General features: G+C 40.1%; 1 protein-coding gene across 1 annotated transcript; it reads right to left on the minus strand.

Moving 5' to 3' along the window:
• Positions 1–11,088: 11,088 nt before the first annotated feature.
• On the minus strand, positions 11,089–14,787 carry LOC137257439 (FMRFamide receptor-like). Its single transcript, XM_067794769.1, has 2 exons — positions 14,696–14,787; positions 11,089–12,382 (listed from the first exon to the last, which is right to left on the minus strand). The coding sequence occupies exons 1-2, from the start codon at positions 14,785–14,787 to the stop codon at positions 11,089–11,091; spliced, it is 1,386 nt and encodes a 461-aa protein (XP_067650870.1).
• Between the last annotated feature and the right edge of the window lie 390 nt (positions 14,788–15,177).

Here is a 15,177-nt window from a genome sequence, read left to right on the forward strand (position 1 = left end):
CTGTGTTTGTGATGTCCGCTGTAGTAGTGGTTGTTGTTGTAATTTCCTATATAGTGGCTGTGATTGTGGTGTCCCATATAGTGGTGTCTTTTGTTGTGGTGTCCCATATATTGGTGGATGTGATTGTGGTGGATGTCGTTGTAAGGTCTCATGCATTGGTGGTTGTGATTGTCGTGTCCCATGTAGTTGTTCCTCTGGTTGTAATGTCTCATGTAGTTGTGGATTTTGTTCTGGTGTCGTATGTTGTTGTGGATGTGATTGTGTTGTCCCATGTAGTGGTTACAGTGGTTGTGATGTCTCATGTAGCGGTGGCTGTGTTTCTTGTGTCCCATGTAGTGGTGTTTGTGGTTGTCATGTCCCATGTAGTGGTAACTGTGATTGTGGTGTCCCATATAGTGGTGGATGTCGTTGTCATGTCACATGTAGTGGTGGCTGTCGTTGTAATAAATCATATGGTGGTTCATTTGGTTCTGGTGTCTTATGTCGCTGTAGATGTGATTGTCCTATGTAGTGTTGTCAAGGGTTGTGATGTTCCATGTAGTGATGCCTGTGTTTCTGGTGTCCCGTGTAGATGTTTCTTTGGTTGTGATATACCATGAAGTGTTTGCTGTGGTTTTGATATCCTATGTGGTGGTGGATCTGGTTCTTATGTCCCGTGTAGTTGTACATATGGTTGTGATGTTCTATGTAGTGTTTAATGTATTTGCGGTGTCAAATGTAGTGGTAGCTGTGATTCTGGTGTCACACGCAGTGGCTGTGGTTGCAATGTTCCTTTTTATTGTTGGCTGTGGTTCTGATGTAAAGTATAGTGGTGTCTGTGATTGTCATATCCCATTTAGTGGTGGCTGTGATTCTGGTGTCCCATGTAGTGGTGGCTATGGTTCTGATCTACCATGTAGTGGGGATTGTGGTTGTGATGTCCCATGTAGTATTAGGTATAGTTGTGGTGTCCAATGTAGTGGTGGTTGTGATTGTTCTGTCCCATGCAGTGGTGGGTGTGGTTATATACCATGTTATGTTGAATGTGGTTGCCATGTCCCATGTAATGGTGGTTCTCATTGTAGTGTCTCATGTAGTGGTAGATGTGGTTCTGATGTCCCTTGTAGTTGTGTCTGTAGTTGTGATGTGCCATGTAGTAGTGGATGTGATTGTGGTGTTTCACGTAGTGGTGGCTGTCGTTGTAATGTCCTATGTAGTGGTTTCTTGTGTTCTAGTGTCCCATGTATGTGGTTGTGATTATGGTGTCAGATTTAATGGTGGCTGTGGTTGTGATGTCCCATGTAGTAGTGACTATGGTCGTAAAGTCCCATGTAGTGGTGTCTGTGGTTGTCATGTCCCATGCAGTGGTGGATGTGATTGTGGTGTCCCATACAGTTGTGGATGTCGTTGTCATGTCTAATATACTGGTGGCTGGGATTTTGGTGTCCCATGTAGTTGTAACTCTGCTTGTAATGTCCCATGTAGTGGTGGCTTGTTCTTGTGTCCCATCTAGTGGTTGACGTCGTTGTGATGTCCTATGTAGTGGTGACTGTATTTGTGATGTCCTATGTAGTTTTGGCTTGGATTCTGATGTCCTATGTAGTGTTCACTGTGTTTCTCATATCCGATGTAGTGGTGGCTGTTGTTGTAATTTCCCATATAGTGTCTGTGGTTGTGATGTCCCTTAAAGAGTGTGCTGTGATTGTGATTTCGCAGATAGTGGTGGATGTCGTTGCGATGTCCACTGTAGTTGTCGATCTGATTGTAATGTCCCACGTAGTGGTGGCATTTGTTTTGATATCCCATGTGGTGGTGGCTGTTTGTTGTGTAACAAGAAGTTGTGGCTGTGATTGTAATTTCCTATGTAGTGGTGGCTTTTGTTCAGGTGTCAAATGTAGTGGTGGTTGTAGTTGTGGTGTCCCATGTAGTGGCAGGTGTAGTTGTGGTGTCCCATGTAGTGGTCTCTGTGATTGTGATGTCCAATGTAGTAGTTGCTGTGGTTGTAATGTCCTATTTTGTGGTGGATGTTTTTGCCATCTCCCATGTAGTGTTGGCTCTGATTGGGGTGTCTCATGTCATAGATGTGGTTCTGATGTCCCATGTAGTGGTGGATGTGACTGTGGTGTCCCATATAGTGGTGGATGTCGTTGTAATGTCCTATGTACTGTGATTGTTGTGTCCCATGTAGTTGTTCCTGTGGTTGTAATGTCCAGTGTAGTTGTGGATTTGGTTCTGGTGTCTTATGTCGTTGTGGATGCGATTGTGTTGTCCCATGTAATGGTTTCAGTGGTAGTGATGTCCCATGTAGCGGTGGTTGTTTTCCTTGTGCCCCATGTAGTGGTGTGTGTGGTTGTCATGCCCCATGTAGTGGTAACTGTGATTTGGTGTCCCGTATAGTGGTGGATGTCGTTGTGATGTCACATGTAGTGGTGACTGTGATTGTGGAGTCCGGTGGTGGTGGTGGTGGTGGTGGTGGTGTGTGTGTGTTTGTGTGTGTCCATCATTCAGTAAGTAAATTCTGTACGATGATTAAATCAGAGGTTCACAACCTCCTGTGCTCTAACATATCAAAAGTGTTACTTAAAACCGATAAAAGTGTCAACTTGATATGTACGTACATACCACCAGCTGGCTCGCCATACTATAACCATGTGAGCTCAGACTGTAGTATTGCACAGATGGAAGGGTTTTTGTTAGATAATCAGTCGATTTTAGAGATTCTATGACTGTGATATGTGGAGATTTGAATGCTCGTACAGGGGAATTGAATAATCCTTTAGGCGATTTACAAAACGATGATACTCATAGTAGCTGTGTATTTCCTGATGATGAAAGCATATCAGTTGGAGATCGGAAATCATGATACCATTATTAACAAATTTGGCCAATTATTGTTAGATATGTTGTATACATTCCAATTGTTTATTGTCAACGTGAGAGTTTATGGAGATAAGCTGGGAGAATTTACCTATTGTGGTAATCAAGGAGCTAGCGTTAATGATTACTTCATATGTTCTCCTGACTTCTTCGACTATATTAACATGTTGAATATTGGCGATCGTCTGGAATCTGATCACTTACCTCTAGAATTGACTTGTAGATTCCCAATTATGTGTCGAAGAAACAGCAAGTTAACACCTAAGGGCGTCACTATACAGAAATTGATATGGAATGACAAATTATCTGACATTTATTTGAGTAAGCTGCAAGAAGGAATCACGTCTACTACACAACTATTCTTCTGTAAACTTGATAATAGCATTGAAGAGGCAATTGATGATTTTGTTCAATTAATGCTGGATTCATCATCTTGTATGAGAAAAGAACTAAAATGTAACATTGATAAAGTCTCCCCTCTTAATGCTGAATGCCGGACTGCAAGGCGAAACGCCCACAAGGCACTGCGAAGATATAGGCTAACCCGTACTAGTCTTGACCGGAAGACATTTTGTGGAAGTAGAAATAAATATAAGAATTCTTGTCGGAAATTCAAAGTCGACTTAAGTAGGCGTAAACAAGACAAACTAGTAAATTCTATGAGCAACGCGTCATCATTCTGGAAAGAAATACGATCCCTGAAATATGGAGCCCATGCTAAAGACAACATATCCAAAACACAGTGGCTTAGTCATTTTAAGAAGGTTTTCTTAAATGAAACAATATTAAACACAGAAATTGATGACATGCAAAATGATTCTACTGAACGCTACACTGATGTTGATGAACTTGTTCTAGATTCGCCTATTGCTGAAAGCGAAATATCTGATGCAATTGATCACCTAAAAAGGGGGAAAGCAGCAGGCCCAGATGATATAATTATTGAAATGTTAAAGTGTTCCAGATCATACATCGGATAATATATTTACTCTTTACGCACTTATCCAAAAGACGTTGTCACGTCGAAAACATAAATTGTTTGTAGCATTTGTAGATTTCAAAAAAGCTTTTGATTCAGTTGACCGCCCTAAGTTATGGAAATGTCTTCGGAAAGCTGGACTACAGGGGAAAATATTTGCTATCATAAAAGCAATATACTGTAATGTGAGATCATGTGTTCGTTGCAGAGTAGGTGTGACAGATCTCTTTGATTGCCCTTTGGGTTTAAGACAGGGTTGTATTCTGAGTCCAATCTTATTTTCGCTTTTTATTAATGAATTATATCTTGAAATAGCTTCAAATGGCATCCAAATGTTTCCAGATCTAAGTTTTGATATTACTGTTTGCAGACGATGTTATTTTAGTGTCAGATACTGTGGCTGGTCTCCAAAGGCAACTAGATATTCTAAATGCATACACAAATGAATGGAAATTATCTGTGAATCTAGATAAAACTAAAATTGTGATCTTTAGGAAAGGTGGTCCAATAGCGTTGAAAGAAAGATTGGTATTTGATGGTCAGCTGGTCAATGTAGTGGATCATTATTCATATTTAGGAATCTGGTTTTCACATACTATGAACTTGAACAAATGTACGAAGGATTTATCATTGCGTGCAAAGAAAGCTCTAATGAGTGTAATTTCAATTGTTCATAAAGTTGGACCCATGCCACCTAAAATATTCTTTAAACTCTTTGATAGCCAGATACAACTAATTTTATTATACGGCTCAGGGGTATGGGGATTCCAGCGGTATGAATGTTTGGAGAAGGTCAATTTATTAGCATGTAAAACATTTCTTAGTGTTGGGTCTTCTACACCGAATTGTATGGTATATGGTGAATGTGGTAGATACCCCATATATATCAATTCCCAAATTAGATGTTTAAAATACTGGTTCAAACTTCTTCATATGCACGAACAGCGTCTTCCTACAATAGCATATAATATGCTTTTACATTTAGATAACATGGGGAAAAATACATGGGTAACGCATATAAGGAATCTTCTATTTTCCCATGGTTATGATTTCATATGGTTATGTCAATCAGTTGGAAGTGTAGACATGTTTCTTAAGGAATTTAGAACGCGGTCTGCAAATATGTTTTACCAGGAAAGGCATTCAACTGTAGAAGATGGCTCACGTTACGCTAATTACAGAACTTTCAAGACTGTATTCCAACCAGAAATTTATTTATCAATACTCACGACGGAAACTTTAAGGAACCATTTTATTAAATATCGACTAGGTTTATTAGACCTTGTCGAAAATAAGGGACGAAAGGTGTCCATTGCAAAATCCCAACGAATTTGTCAGTTATGCAATATAGAAACAGAGAATGAAATTCACTTTGTGTTCGTCTGTCCATTTTATAGTGACCTTCGAAAGAAATATATTAAAGATCATTTGATAAAGATGAAACCATCGCAAGCTTTCGTATATGTTTTTACTGCTAAGAACGAATCTCAAATATTAAACCTTTCACTATATATTAAACATGCATTAGCTAAAAGAAAAGAATTGCTTAAAGAACGTGTTACTCCCTGTGTGTAACTTTTTGTTATATACATACTCTCTTGTATATGGGCCGGAGGCCTTTTGTACAATAAACCTTTTGACTTGACTTGACTTGAGTCCCATGTAGTTGTGCCTGTGGTTTTGATGTCCCATGTGGTGGTGCCTGTGTTTCTGGTGTCTCCTGTAGAGGTGACTGTGGTTGTGATGTCCGATGCAGTGGTTGCAGTGGTTGTGATGTCCCATGTAATGGTAGCAGTGATTCTGATGTCGTGTGTAGTGGTGGCTGTTCCATTGCACAGCTGAGCTTTGTGAGTTCATATCCTGTCGTTGCCTCAGTAGGATTCCCTGCACAATTTCATGAGGCTAGGGGCAAGCAGAAATTTCATGAGCAAGGGATCACGATCATATCAGTTAGGTCTCTGGAAAGGGCCTAGCTAGTTGGGGCACTCTCATAGTGATAGAAGGCACCGACACAGTTCTCCTTGGGAGACAAATGTTTGTAAGTCTTTTTTAAACTTTCTAGTCTTTACAGCTGAAGTTAATCAGTAGTAAAAACAATAAGTGTATGGGACCAGCTTATATAAGACATGAAAATTTAATCTTTATTTTACATTTAAACTTTTAGTTTTTAACTAGTATACCATGACAACTCGCATAGATGATTTTGTTATCGCTTGTTAAAAAGCAATCAAAAATAAACCTTTTCCTGATTTGATACGTTCATTTGGGATAAAGCAATAAGAAAACATGATACATGTGAGTGAGTGAGTTAATATTTATCACCACTTGTTAATTTTATTCAAACACAACTGCAGTTGTCTTTCAATAGTATTCACCTTTTTCTCAAGATCGAAAAAGATAGACACAGCATGTTGTTTATGATTTTTTTACAAATGATTCCAAACGCACGAGGTAATCGACAGTACTTCTGTTTTTACGCAAACCACATTGTATATTTGTTATAAGGTTATTTGTTCCAAGTACCAAACAAGTCTATTATGTATCATGTGTTCCATGGTTTTGCAAACACAGCTAGTTAGTGAAATGGGCCTATAATTGGATGGATCGGTATGATCACGTCCAGGTTTAGGAATTGGAACAATTATAGCATCACGGCATGAAGACGGAAATTTCCCGTAAGTCCAAATATTATCAAATATATTTAAAAGGGTCTCTAAACCGGATTCTGGTAAAGGCTTCAGAAGTTGATAATGTATGTTATCAGCTCCTGTAGCAGTATCATGAGCCTGGTCAAGTGCAGCATGAAGCTCATGTATCGAAAAAGTTTCATTGTAATCTTCCCCATTATCTGAGGAAAGATGAGGAAGAATGTTTGGCCAACGTCTCACCAAGTTTATTTGCAATATCACATTTATTAGTCAATAACTGGTTTCCGTCTTTAAGATGGTGGATGCTGCATTTGGATCCCTTACCCTTAATTTTCTGCATCATATTCCACACCTTTGATATCGGAGTACGCGAATTAAGTTTGGAGACATAATTTTGCCAAGATTGACGTTTGCTTTGCTTGAAAGTACGTCTTGCTTTAGCATTCAAAATTTTAAATTTGTCTAAATTGTGGACCATAGGATGGCGACGGAAATAATGTTCAGCTTTCTTCCGTGCCTTCCTAGCCTGTTTGCAATCATCGTTGAACCATGGTTTTCGGATGTGAGGAACTGCAGAGGACTTAGGAATACATTCGTCAGCTATGCTCTTTAGTTCATCTGAAAAGCATTTTATGGCATCAGGAATATCATGAAAACGTTCAGGCTTGAGTTTAGCAGTACAAATAGCTTCATATAAACACCAGTTAGCCTTTTTAAAATTCCATCTTGACGAAGGAGGAACATCAGATGGATTTACAGGATTTAAGATTGTTGGGAAGTGGTCGCTTCCACAGAGGTCGTCGAGGACAGACCATTCAAATTCATTCAGTAGGTCAGAGTCAGTAATAGACAAGTCAAGAGCTGAATATGTTCCTGTGCCAGGATGTAAATACGTACGTGAACCATCATTATAAATGCATAAATCGTTATTGGAGATGAAATCATCCAGCAATTTACCTTTGGTGTTAGTATCACCCCAGAATGGGTTGTGACCATTTAAATCCCCCATAATTAAACAAGGTTTAGGTAATTGGTCATAAAGAGCTTGAAGATCAGACAGTTGACAAGGTGATGTTGGCGGTATGTACAAAGGGCACAGCATAAAAGCAGCCTGTAATGTAAGTCGAACTGCAATGACTTGGAGATTTGTTTTAAGGGGTACTCTGCTATGAATAACATTGTTTCTCACCAGGATAGATGCTCCACCAGAATTCCTATCCCTTCGAGGAGAAAAACAGTGGTATGTATTAAATTGACAGAGATCAAAACTATCTGTCTGTTTCAGATGGGTTTCTTGTAAACACAACGCTGACGGTTTAAAATCTTGGACTAGTACTTGTAAATCCGTTTAATTCGTTTTAAGTCCTCTGGAGTTCCATTGTATGATAGGCGAAGATATCATTTCTTTGGAGGATGGACGGGTGATCTACCCCTCAACTTCCTTGAGGGAGACAAGCTATGTGTCCTACCATGGCTATGGTCCTCAAGGGATCCAAAATTGTTAAAACGTTTGACAGGATTATCCGCTCCCTCCGGAGCTCTGCCACTGTGACACTTTTTGATAGTTTCAGTGGACGGGTTGTGTTTGTTTTCTGCAGTTTGTTTGACATTTTGGTCTGATTTGGCTCGTTGATCTGACTTTGATGATTGTTTCTGTGATGTAGTTGGGTCCATATTACAAGATACACTGTCCGACATCGTTATTGAACTTGAATTCTGTTTTTGAGGCCTCACCTGGACTTCAGCTGGTAATAAAGTAGGTGCTGATGTCCCTGTCCAAGTGTAGTCAGTTTGACAACCGACAGAGTTACTTGAAAAATGTTTAGATTTGTATCCCTGAAGAGAAGCGGAAACTGTGGTGGAATATGTCTGACCAGACTGTTCTTGTGCAAGTAAAATCTTCTTTGCTTCAGAAAATGTAATCTTCTGTTCATGTTTTACACTGGAAATTTTAGACTGCAGCTTCCAAGTTGGACAGTCGCTGGTGGATTATGGCATGACTTTGAGCCGTGACCATACTTTTGGCATTTGTAACACCTCAAGGGGTTTGGAATGAACGTCTCAACCCTGAGGTGAAAGTAACCAGCCTTCAGTGATTTGGGATTGTTTGGAACGCAAAATGTCAACAGATAAGTGTTTGTTTTAATGATTTCATTATTCTTTCTGACAGTGAAACGTTTAACATCTGTCACCCCTTGGGCATGTACTTCTGTCACTATGTCAGTTTCTGTCATGTCCGAAAGGCAATGTCCAGTATCACGGACAATGCCTTTACTGGTGTTTAATGTCCTGTGTGGAGAGACCGTCACAGGGACATTTGCAAGTGACTTGGTCGAGAGCAGAATTTTGGATTGTATTTGCTTTTTGCATTCGATAAGTAAAGAACCGGAACGTAGTTTTGTAACTCCTTGTACTTCGACTGCTAAACCTCCAATGCCCTTTGTAATGGCAAAGGGATTAAGTTTCAGAGAGCCATTATCCACTGAAGACATGACAAGGAAACGAGACCAATTGTCAGGGTTGATTAAAACTGTTGGAGCCTCATCGTCCGAAGAGAGCGAATCGTCAGACTCATGCGATCGTTTTTAAGTGGGGGTGTCATGATCATAATGGATATAATTCACCCTCCTAGCTCCCCACCCACCACGGAGTGTCAACAAGGACGATGTCAAATGTCTGTGGATCTCCAACAGACGACACCAGGGATACCAGGAGGGTATACTCAAGTAGGAAAAATCTAGAAAAGATCAATCCTACCAGACTGGCCCATGAGCCATCGCCTTCTGGGCATTTAGACTCTAGGCAAATTAAACAAGATACATTTCAAATCGAGTGTGATGTTTGAGAAACCAAAAGAGCCAAGGCCTAAATTTAACAATACGTTTTAAAAATATAAGTTGTGCAAATACAGATAATGCACAGGGCTGGACATGACCAGCCGATTGGTTGAACCAGACCCATTCAACCACACGTCTAGGTGAAGTAAGGGTCAAAGGGGTGTGTTGAGCAAAGGGAACACGATAACAGGCTCCCAGTGCCCCCAACCCCTACAATCCCGTCCTCCACCGACACAGGGCCGCAACCCACGGCAAACGGGCTGGTGGACCAAATATGCCCCCAGGTCCACAACAGGGGTGTTGGCGAGCTCTTGGCGTTACCCAGCACCCACCACGAGGAGGTGGCTCGCCACGGGTGCCCATGATACAAGTTATGTAAAAGTTTATATTAAAAAGAAACTACTTAGACTTAAATTCAAAGATGAAATTCAAGCAAACAGAATTATGCCAAAAGAAGACAGACCTTATGGTTTAACTATTTCAATAACAAAGGCATGTACAATTACAGATTCAGATGAAAGTCCATGGGAGTCTTCATTATTTAAAGGCATTTCATATCTTTCTCTAGCAGTTAAAAAAGAAGTTGCAAATAAATTTGAAGATAAAACTTTATTGTGTCGAAAAGACACAATAAAAAAGATAAGGAAATACCACGGAATGGATCATCCTATTCTCCGAATTAAAATACATGAATTACTTCTTTCTTCTCAATTGGTTGATTGGGTGAAATTATATGATAAAAGTAAACCAATAATACTAGGTGGAAGAATATCTGGTTATCATCCATTAATGGAAAATAGGAAAGAACCTGATCAGAATAATATTCATAGACTTATTGTTAGAGTATCAAAATATTCAGAGGTTGTTGATGTTGGTTCTTTATATCTTGGTAGTATTGGTACTTCACTTGGTGTTAGATTATTAACTGTGATTGTAGAAAAGGATGAAGATAAATATAAAGATACTTTAGATGAATTAATAAATGATGAAAAAGAAGAGGACAAAGAACTGTTTCACTGGTGTCAATATTATAAATTGGTATGATTACAAATTGGTTACCTGTCTTACATAAACTATTCCTGTACCCAACAGTCTTCATCTGATTAGGAAGACTGTTGGGTACTTTTTACAGGGGAGATGAAAAGTAGTTGTGCTATGGATTTTATAAATTAAGGTGAATGAGGGAACATTTTTTTTTTTATTCCATGGCATATATGTGGACAAAAACACATGCAAACCCACATTGCCTGTTTAAAGCCTTTGTTAAACAGAAAGTCGTGTGTGTTGTATGAAAAACACATTAATGAGCCCATGGCAAAAATTATGTAAAACCCCTGTGCATTCCATGAAAACATGCAGTTTTTCTTTCCTATGTGTGAGAGATTAGAACAGGTTTACCGCCCACAATATTAAAGAATGGGAATCAATGTTCAGACCTCAACACAGACCTTTTGAGGACAGTAAATATCTTCGTAAACAACACACATTATGTATGTAGCTCACTAATGTTTCTAAAATAAAACGTCTACTCCATAGAATACTTACCATTCCAAAACACCTATGACATAACCTCTATTTGTCTGTTGGCTGATGAAAGACGCTGACAGCAACATACTTTCCTAAAATGCAGCATACCGAATCACAACATGCAACTTTAACATCTTTTAAACAAACGTTAAATCAAGCATTATTTACACTAAAGCCATTCGTTGTTCACTTAAAAGTAAGGTTCAGCCTTCGTTGCACATTTGCCAGACACAAAATGTATTTAGAGTCGAGTCTTCATGACTCTCCTACCACAGTTAAGGGGACTACATTCAACCTTGTGATTCAACAAAAGCTCCCGTGTATTTCTACCAAATGATGTTGTATTTGTGTCTTCTGTCACTGACGTCCATGACGGTGATGGGTCTTTATGACATATCAGCTGAAGTACTTGTTGTCGAAACTTTTGTCCTGTGGCACAATATAGAAAGAAGTTTATGGAATGGTTAACATACATTAACAATTCTGTAACTGTCTTTGCAAGATTGAATTGAACAGTCTCATGCATATCATTGTTATCTCCGCGGAATGCGAGAACAATCATTGAAACGTTCATGGGTAAGGTGGTGATGAGGAAGTTGAAGGAGACTGTAAGCAACATAACTGTCAGTTTGGTACTTCCCTCTCCTGGTTGTTTCTTCCCTCCTTCAAGCTTCCTTCTTTCCGTCATGCTCCTCATACGCTCTCGACTGCCTCTCGCATTAAGAACTTGTCGAATAATCAGAATATTTAGTATTAGGATGGTAACAAACGGTAGAAATGAGTAGATTATTCCATCCACCCATGGCCATACCTCATCCACCAACACAGTGTGGTTGTCTACTGCATCACAATTAGCAATATTTTTTCCATCCACTGGTGTCTCTATCAATTCAACTGTCCATAAAAAATGTAAATTTATGGCAAACATGAGGCATATAAGAACAAAAATAACCCATCGTGCGCGGGGAACGTTGCACATTTCAGTTGCCTTAAATGGATAGCACACAACAATAAAGCGCTCCACTGTTACTGCCATGATGAGCCATACTGAAGTGTCGCTGGACACGTATCCTAAAATAACCGTAAGTTTGCACAGCCAGTTTGCCTGTACCTGGATATCCACACCTGTCAGTTCCCCAATCCACAACCGCAACAACCCAATGTAGAGCACTAAAGAATCGGCTATGGCAAGGGAAGCAAGGTAAAAATATGTCGAAACTTTTAACATTGGTCGACGACGTAACACAACAAAAGAAAACAAGTTACCAAATGTTCCAATAATGATAAGAATGGGTGGCACATATAACAACAGCAACTTGTTTATTCTGTACTCCCGATACTGCATGACGGGCTCGTCGAAGCTCTTAACATACATGTTGTCACTGTTCAGAAGCCGTTCGAGCTCGTACTCTCCGTTGATACCTGCTTGTTCAAACAGCATCTGTCGATCTGTCGGAGAGAGCTGCTGTATTATGCTTAATACGGCAGTCAGGTTAAAGGCATCTGCGCCCGCACTGTTGTCGACTTGCATCATGCTGAAAAAATACAGAAAAAAGTTAATCGATTTGGAAGTTTGGATTGGTTTAACAGAATGTAGCTTCATCCTGTGTTACTTTGTGCCACAGTTAAATATCAACATTAAGAGTCATGCTGAAACTGATATTTGTGTGGTGTTTCCATTCACCATATTCTGAAACAAGGACATTTAGGTTCCACCTTGACAATTTTTTAGACAAAATACCTGTTTATTCATGTTGAATTGCTCATGATATTCAATATCCTGCCTTTATTGAAGTCATTCATGACACGCAGTACACATGGAGATTTTGATTTATGTATCTATGGATTAATTCCCTCTCGGGATATATTCCGAATATTCTATCACAGTGGGTTATTGGAACAACCAGGGCCCTATTTCACACAACATAGACTTACATAGAATATGTCAACATCTTTTGATTTGTTTCCCACATGAAATAGCTCGTTAATGAAAGTATAATGCACACCAGTTATATGAATCCTTCCCGGAGACTTAACCAATGTTTCAAAAAGTGCTGGACACACATACTAAAATGTCCTTGCTAGGCAGAGATATGAGGACATCCAATTAAAGTTAGTGTCTCTTACATTTCTGAAAAAGTGAATGTGTTTTCCATAAAGAACCTTCAAGGTGATCTCATAGTGCCTTTAAGAAAACCGGATACGAACTGCAGGAGTCGCACAAAATCATAGTGTGTATCTGCTTCTAAAGGGAGTAGTTCGGGGAAGGGATGTTCCTTCTCAAATATAATTTCCAAAAGAATCACCACCTTCGGGACAGTAAGCAATCCCGTAAGACATTGAGGACACACACACACACACACACACACACACACACACATAAATATATATATATACTCTCAAAAACAAACCCAACCAAACATACCCCCCCCCGCCCCCCCAAAAATATAGAACACAGAATCAATTTGAATATTAGGAAATCATTTGACACAAACCGATCCATACTGAATCCCAACATGTGGGGAATGGTTGCCGACGAGAAAAGATTTAAAAAAAGAAACGTTGAAAAAAAACATAATGTAACACTCACCTCTACAGTGAATCTCAAAAACGCACGCTTCATGAAATTGTGCATCATCCTGACTAGTTTAGGGAATAGGGGCATAGGGGCAGGCCCTATCCATGGCCCCAATTTAAAAATTTTCAGTACCCCCATGCCCTATACTACAACTGCGTTGCAAACAAAATTTTAAGAACATCTGACGAAAAGTTTAGGAAATAATGACTTTTCAGTGAGCATGGGGTCGGTCTGTGAAAGGGCAAAATATTCAACATTTGTCGTAATTCGGCCTTAATTAATCGAACGTCATCGAGACTGTTCCTAATGATGTTTTGCAATAGCGGAACCATCTGCCGAGATACATGCAAAATTTCATGAAAATCGGTCAAATAGTTTAGGAAATAATCACTTTTTAGTGAGCATGGGGTTGGTCTGGCCAAAGGCTAACAAGGTGTCGTTGTACTTGCTACATATATTAGCGAGGAGTATGTGTTTTAAGCCGAATGAAACGCAACTCTCCACAGTCTCCCTAGCTGTCTTGCTTGCATCGCGTCATGATGTGATTGTAGCGAGGTGGCATCTGTCTGACGGTGACTGAATCACAGGTATCGGTAGGCATTGCATGTGGGCTCGGTTGTAATGATGTACAGTTGGCGACAGCTGACGGAAGGTGAATGAAATGCTGATCTCAGCAGTGGTTGGCTCATTTCGAGGGTTGGTGTGAGCGTTGTGTGTGTTGCCTAGGCTATAATGATCTATGGCTTGCTGACAAGTGAGGTGGCAACTGTTGGACAACAGTCGCTACCGTCTCGAGCGTTGCTATGCGCTAACTCTCAGCTTATCAAGCACAGCTGGCTGACTGGCGAGGCGATAGCTGTCTGAAGGTGAATCAAACGCATCTCTCTACGGTCCACCTGGAGACTTGCCCGGCCAGTTGGCTCGCAAGTGGAGAGTTGTTTTCAGCTAAATGAAATGCAGCTGTCAGAAATCCTCCTTAACATGGTCCGACTACGCTGAAGCAGTTTATCTTCTGAACAATAACTTGCTTGGTTTTCATAAGGAATGCTTCTCGGGCCCATTGCCTCCCTTATTCTATTATATTTTTTCTCTCTTCTTTGCTGAAGACAGGGCATTTGCTAGTCTTGGTTCCAATGTCTTGCTTCATTTTGTGCTATTTGTCGAGTTCCGAGAGAACCAAACGAAACAACTGCTCTGAGAGTTTGCTGTCCATGAGTGCGGTGGAAATATGATCCTCCTTGCTTTGCGTTGCAGTCCAATAGACACGTACTTGAGCCACAATCCGATATTGCCCATTGCCCTGGTGCCGGGTGTGGCAATGAAGGTGGACAACAACCCAGCACCCAGTGTGCCTAATCCCATGCTGGTCGCAATCAGGGCAGTGTCGACGCCGTCAACTATGTGGACGGCTCTGTTATAATTATTATAAAATGTATGTGTGCGTCTTGAGTTCCTGCTCTATCTGTCGTTTGATTTGGCATAATATGAAAACCCGTTTACAGTCGTTTCCAGCATTTTCACCACATCGTCCACGACCGGATACAGTTCCATTTTTGTGGGCATGTATGTACACGCTTATGAAATAATAATCAGTTGGTCCTCCGTCAGTCGTCAGTGAATGTACTTCAATCCGACGAAGTGCACGTTTTTGTGTACGTAAATTCTGTTGAATCCTATGAAATGCTTTTGAAAAATCCTGACCCTGTAGAGGTTTGTTGTGAAGACTCGACAAAGTTTGTTTCAATGTCTTCC

Source organism: Haliotis asinina, chromosome 12 (genome assembly GCF_037392515.1).
Source record: "Haliotis asinina isolate JCU_RB_2024 chromosome 12, JCU_Hal_asi_v2, whole genome shotgun sequence".
In the NCBI taxonomy this organism is placed as follows: Eukaryota; Metazoa; Mollusca; class Gastropoda; order Lepetellida; family Haliotidae; genus Haliotis; species Haliotis asinina.

Coding starts and splice junctions, on each gene's coding strand:
- LOC137257439 (XM_067794769.1), bottom strand. CDS start 14,787: ATGGGATTAGGCACACTGGGTGCTGGGTTGTTGTCCACCTTCATTGCC. Junction 12,383..14,695: donor AATATCGGATTGTGGCTCAA/GTACGTGTCTAT, acceptor GTATTTTTTCAG/CATGATGCAAGTCGACAACA.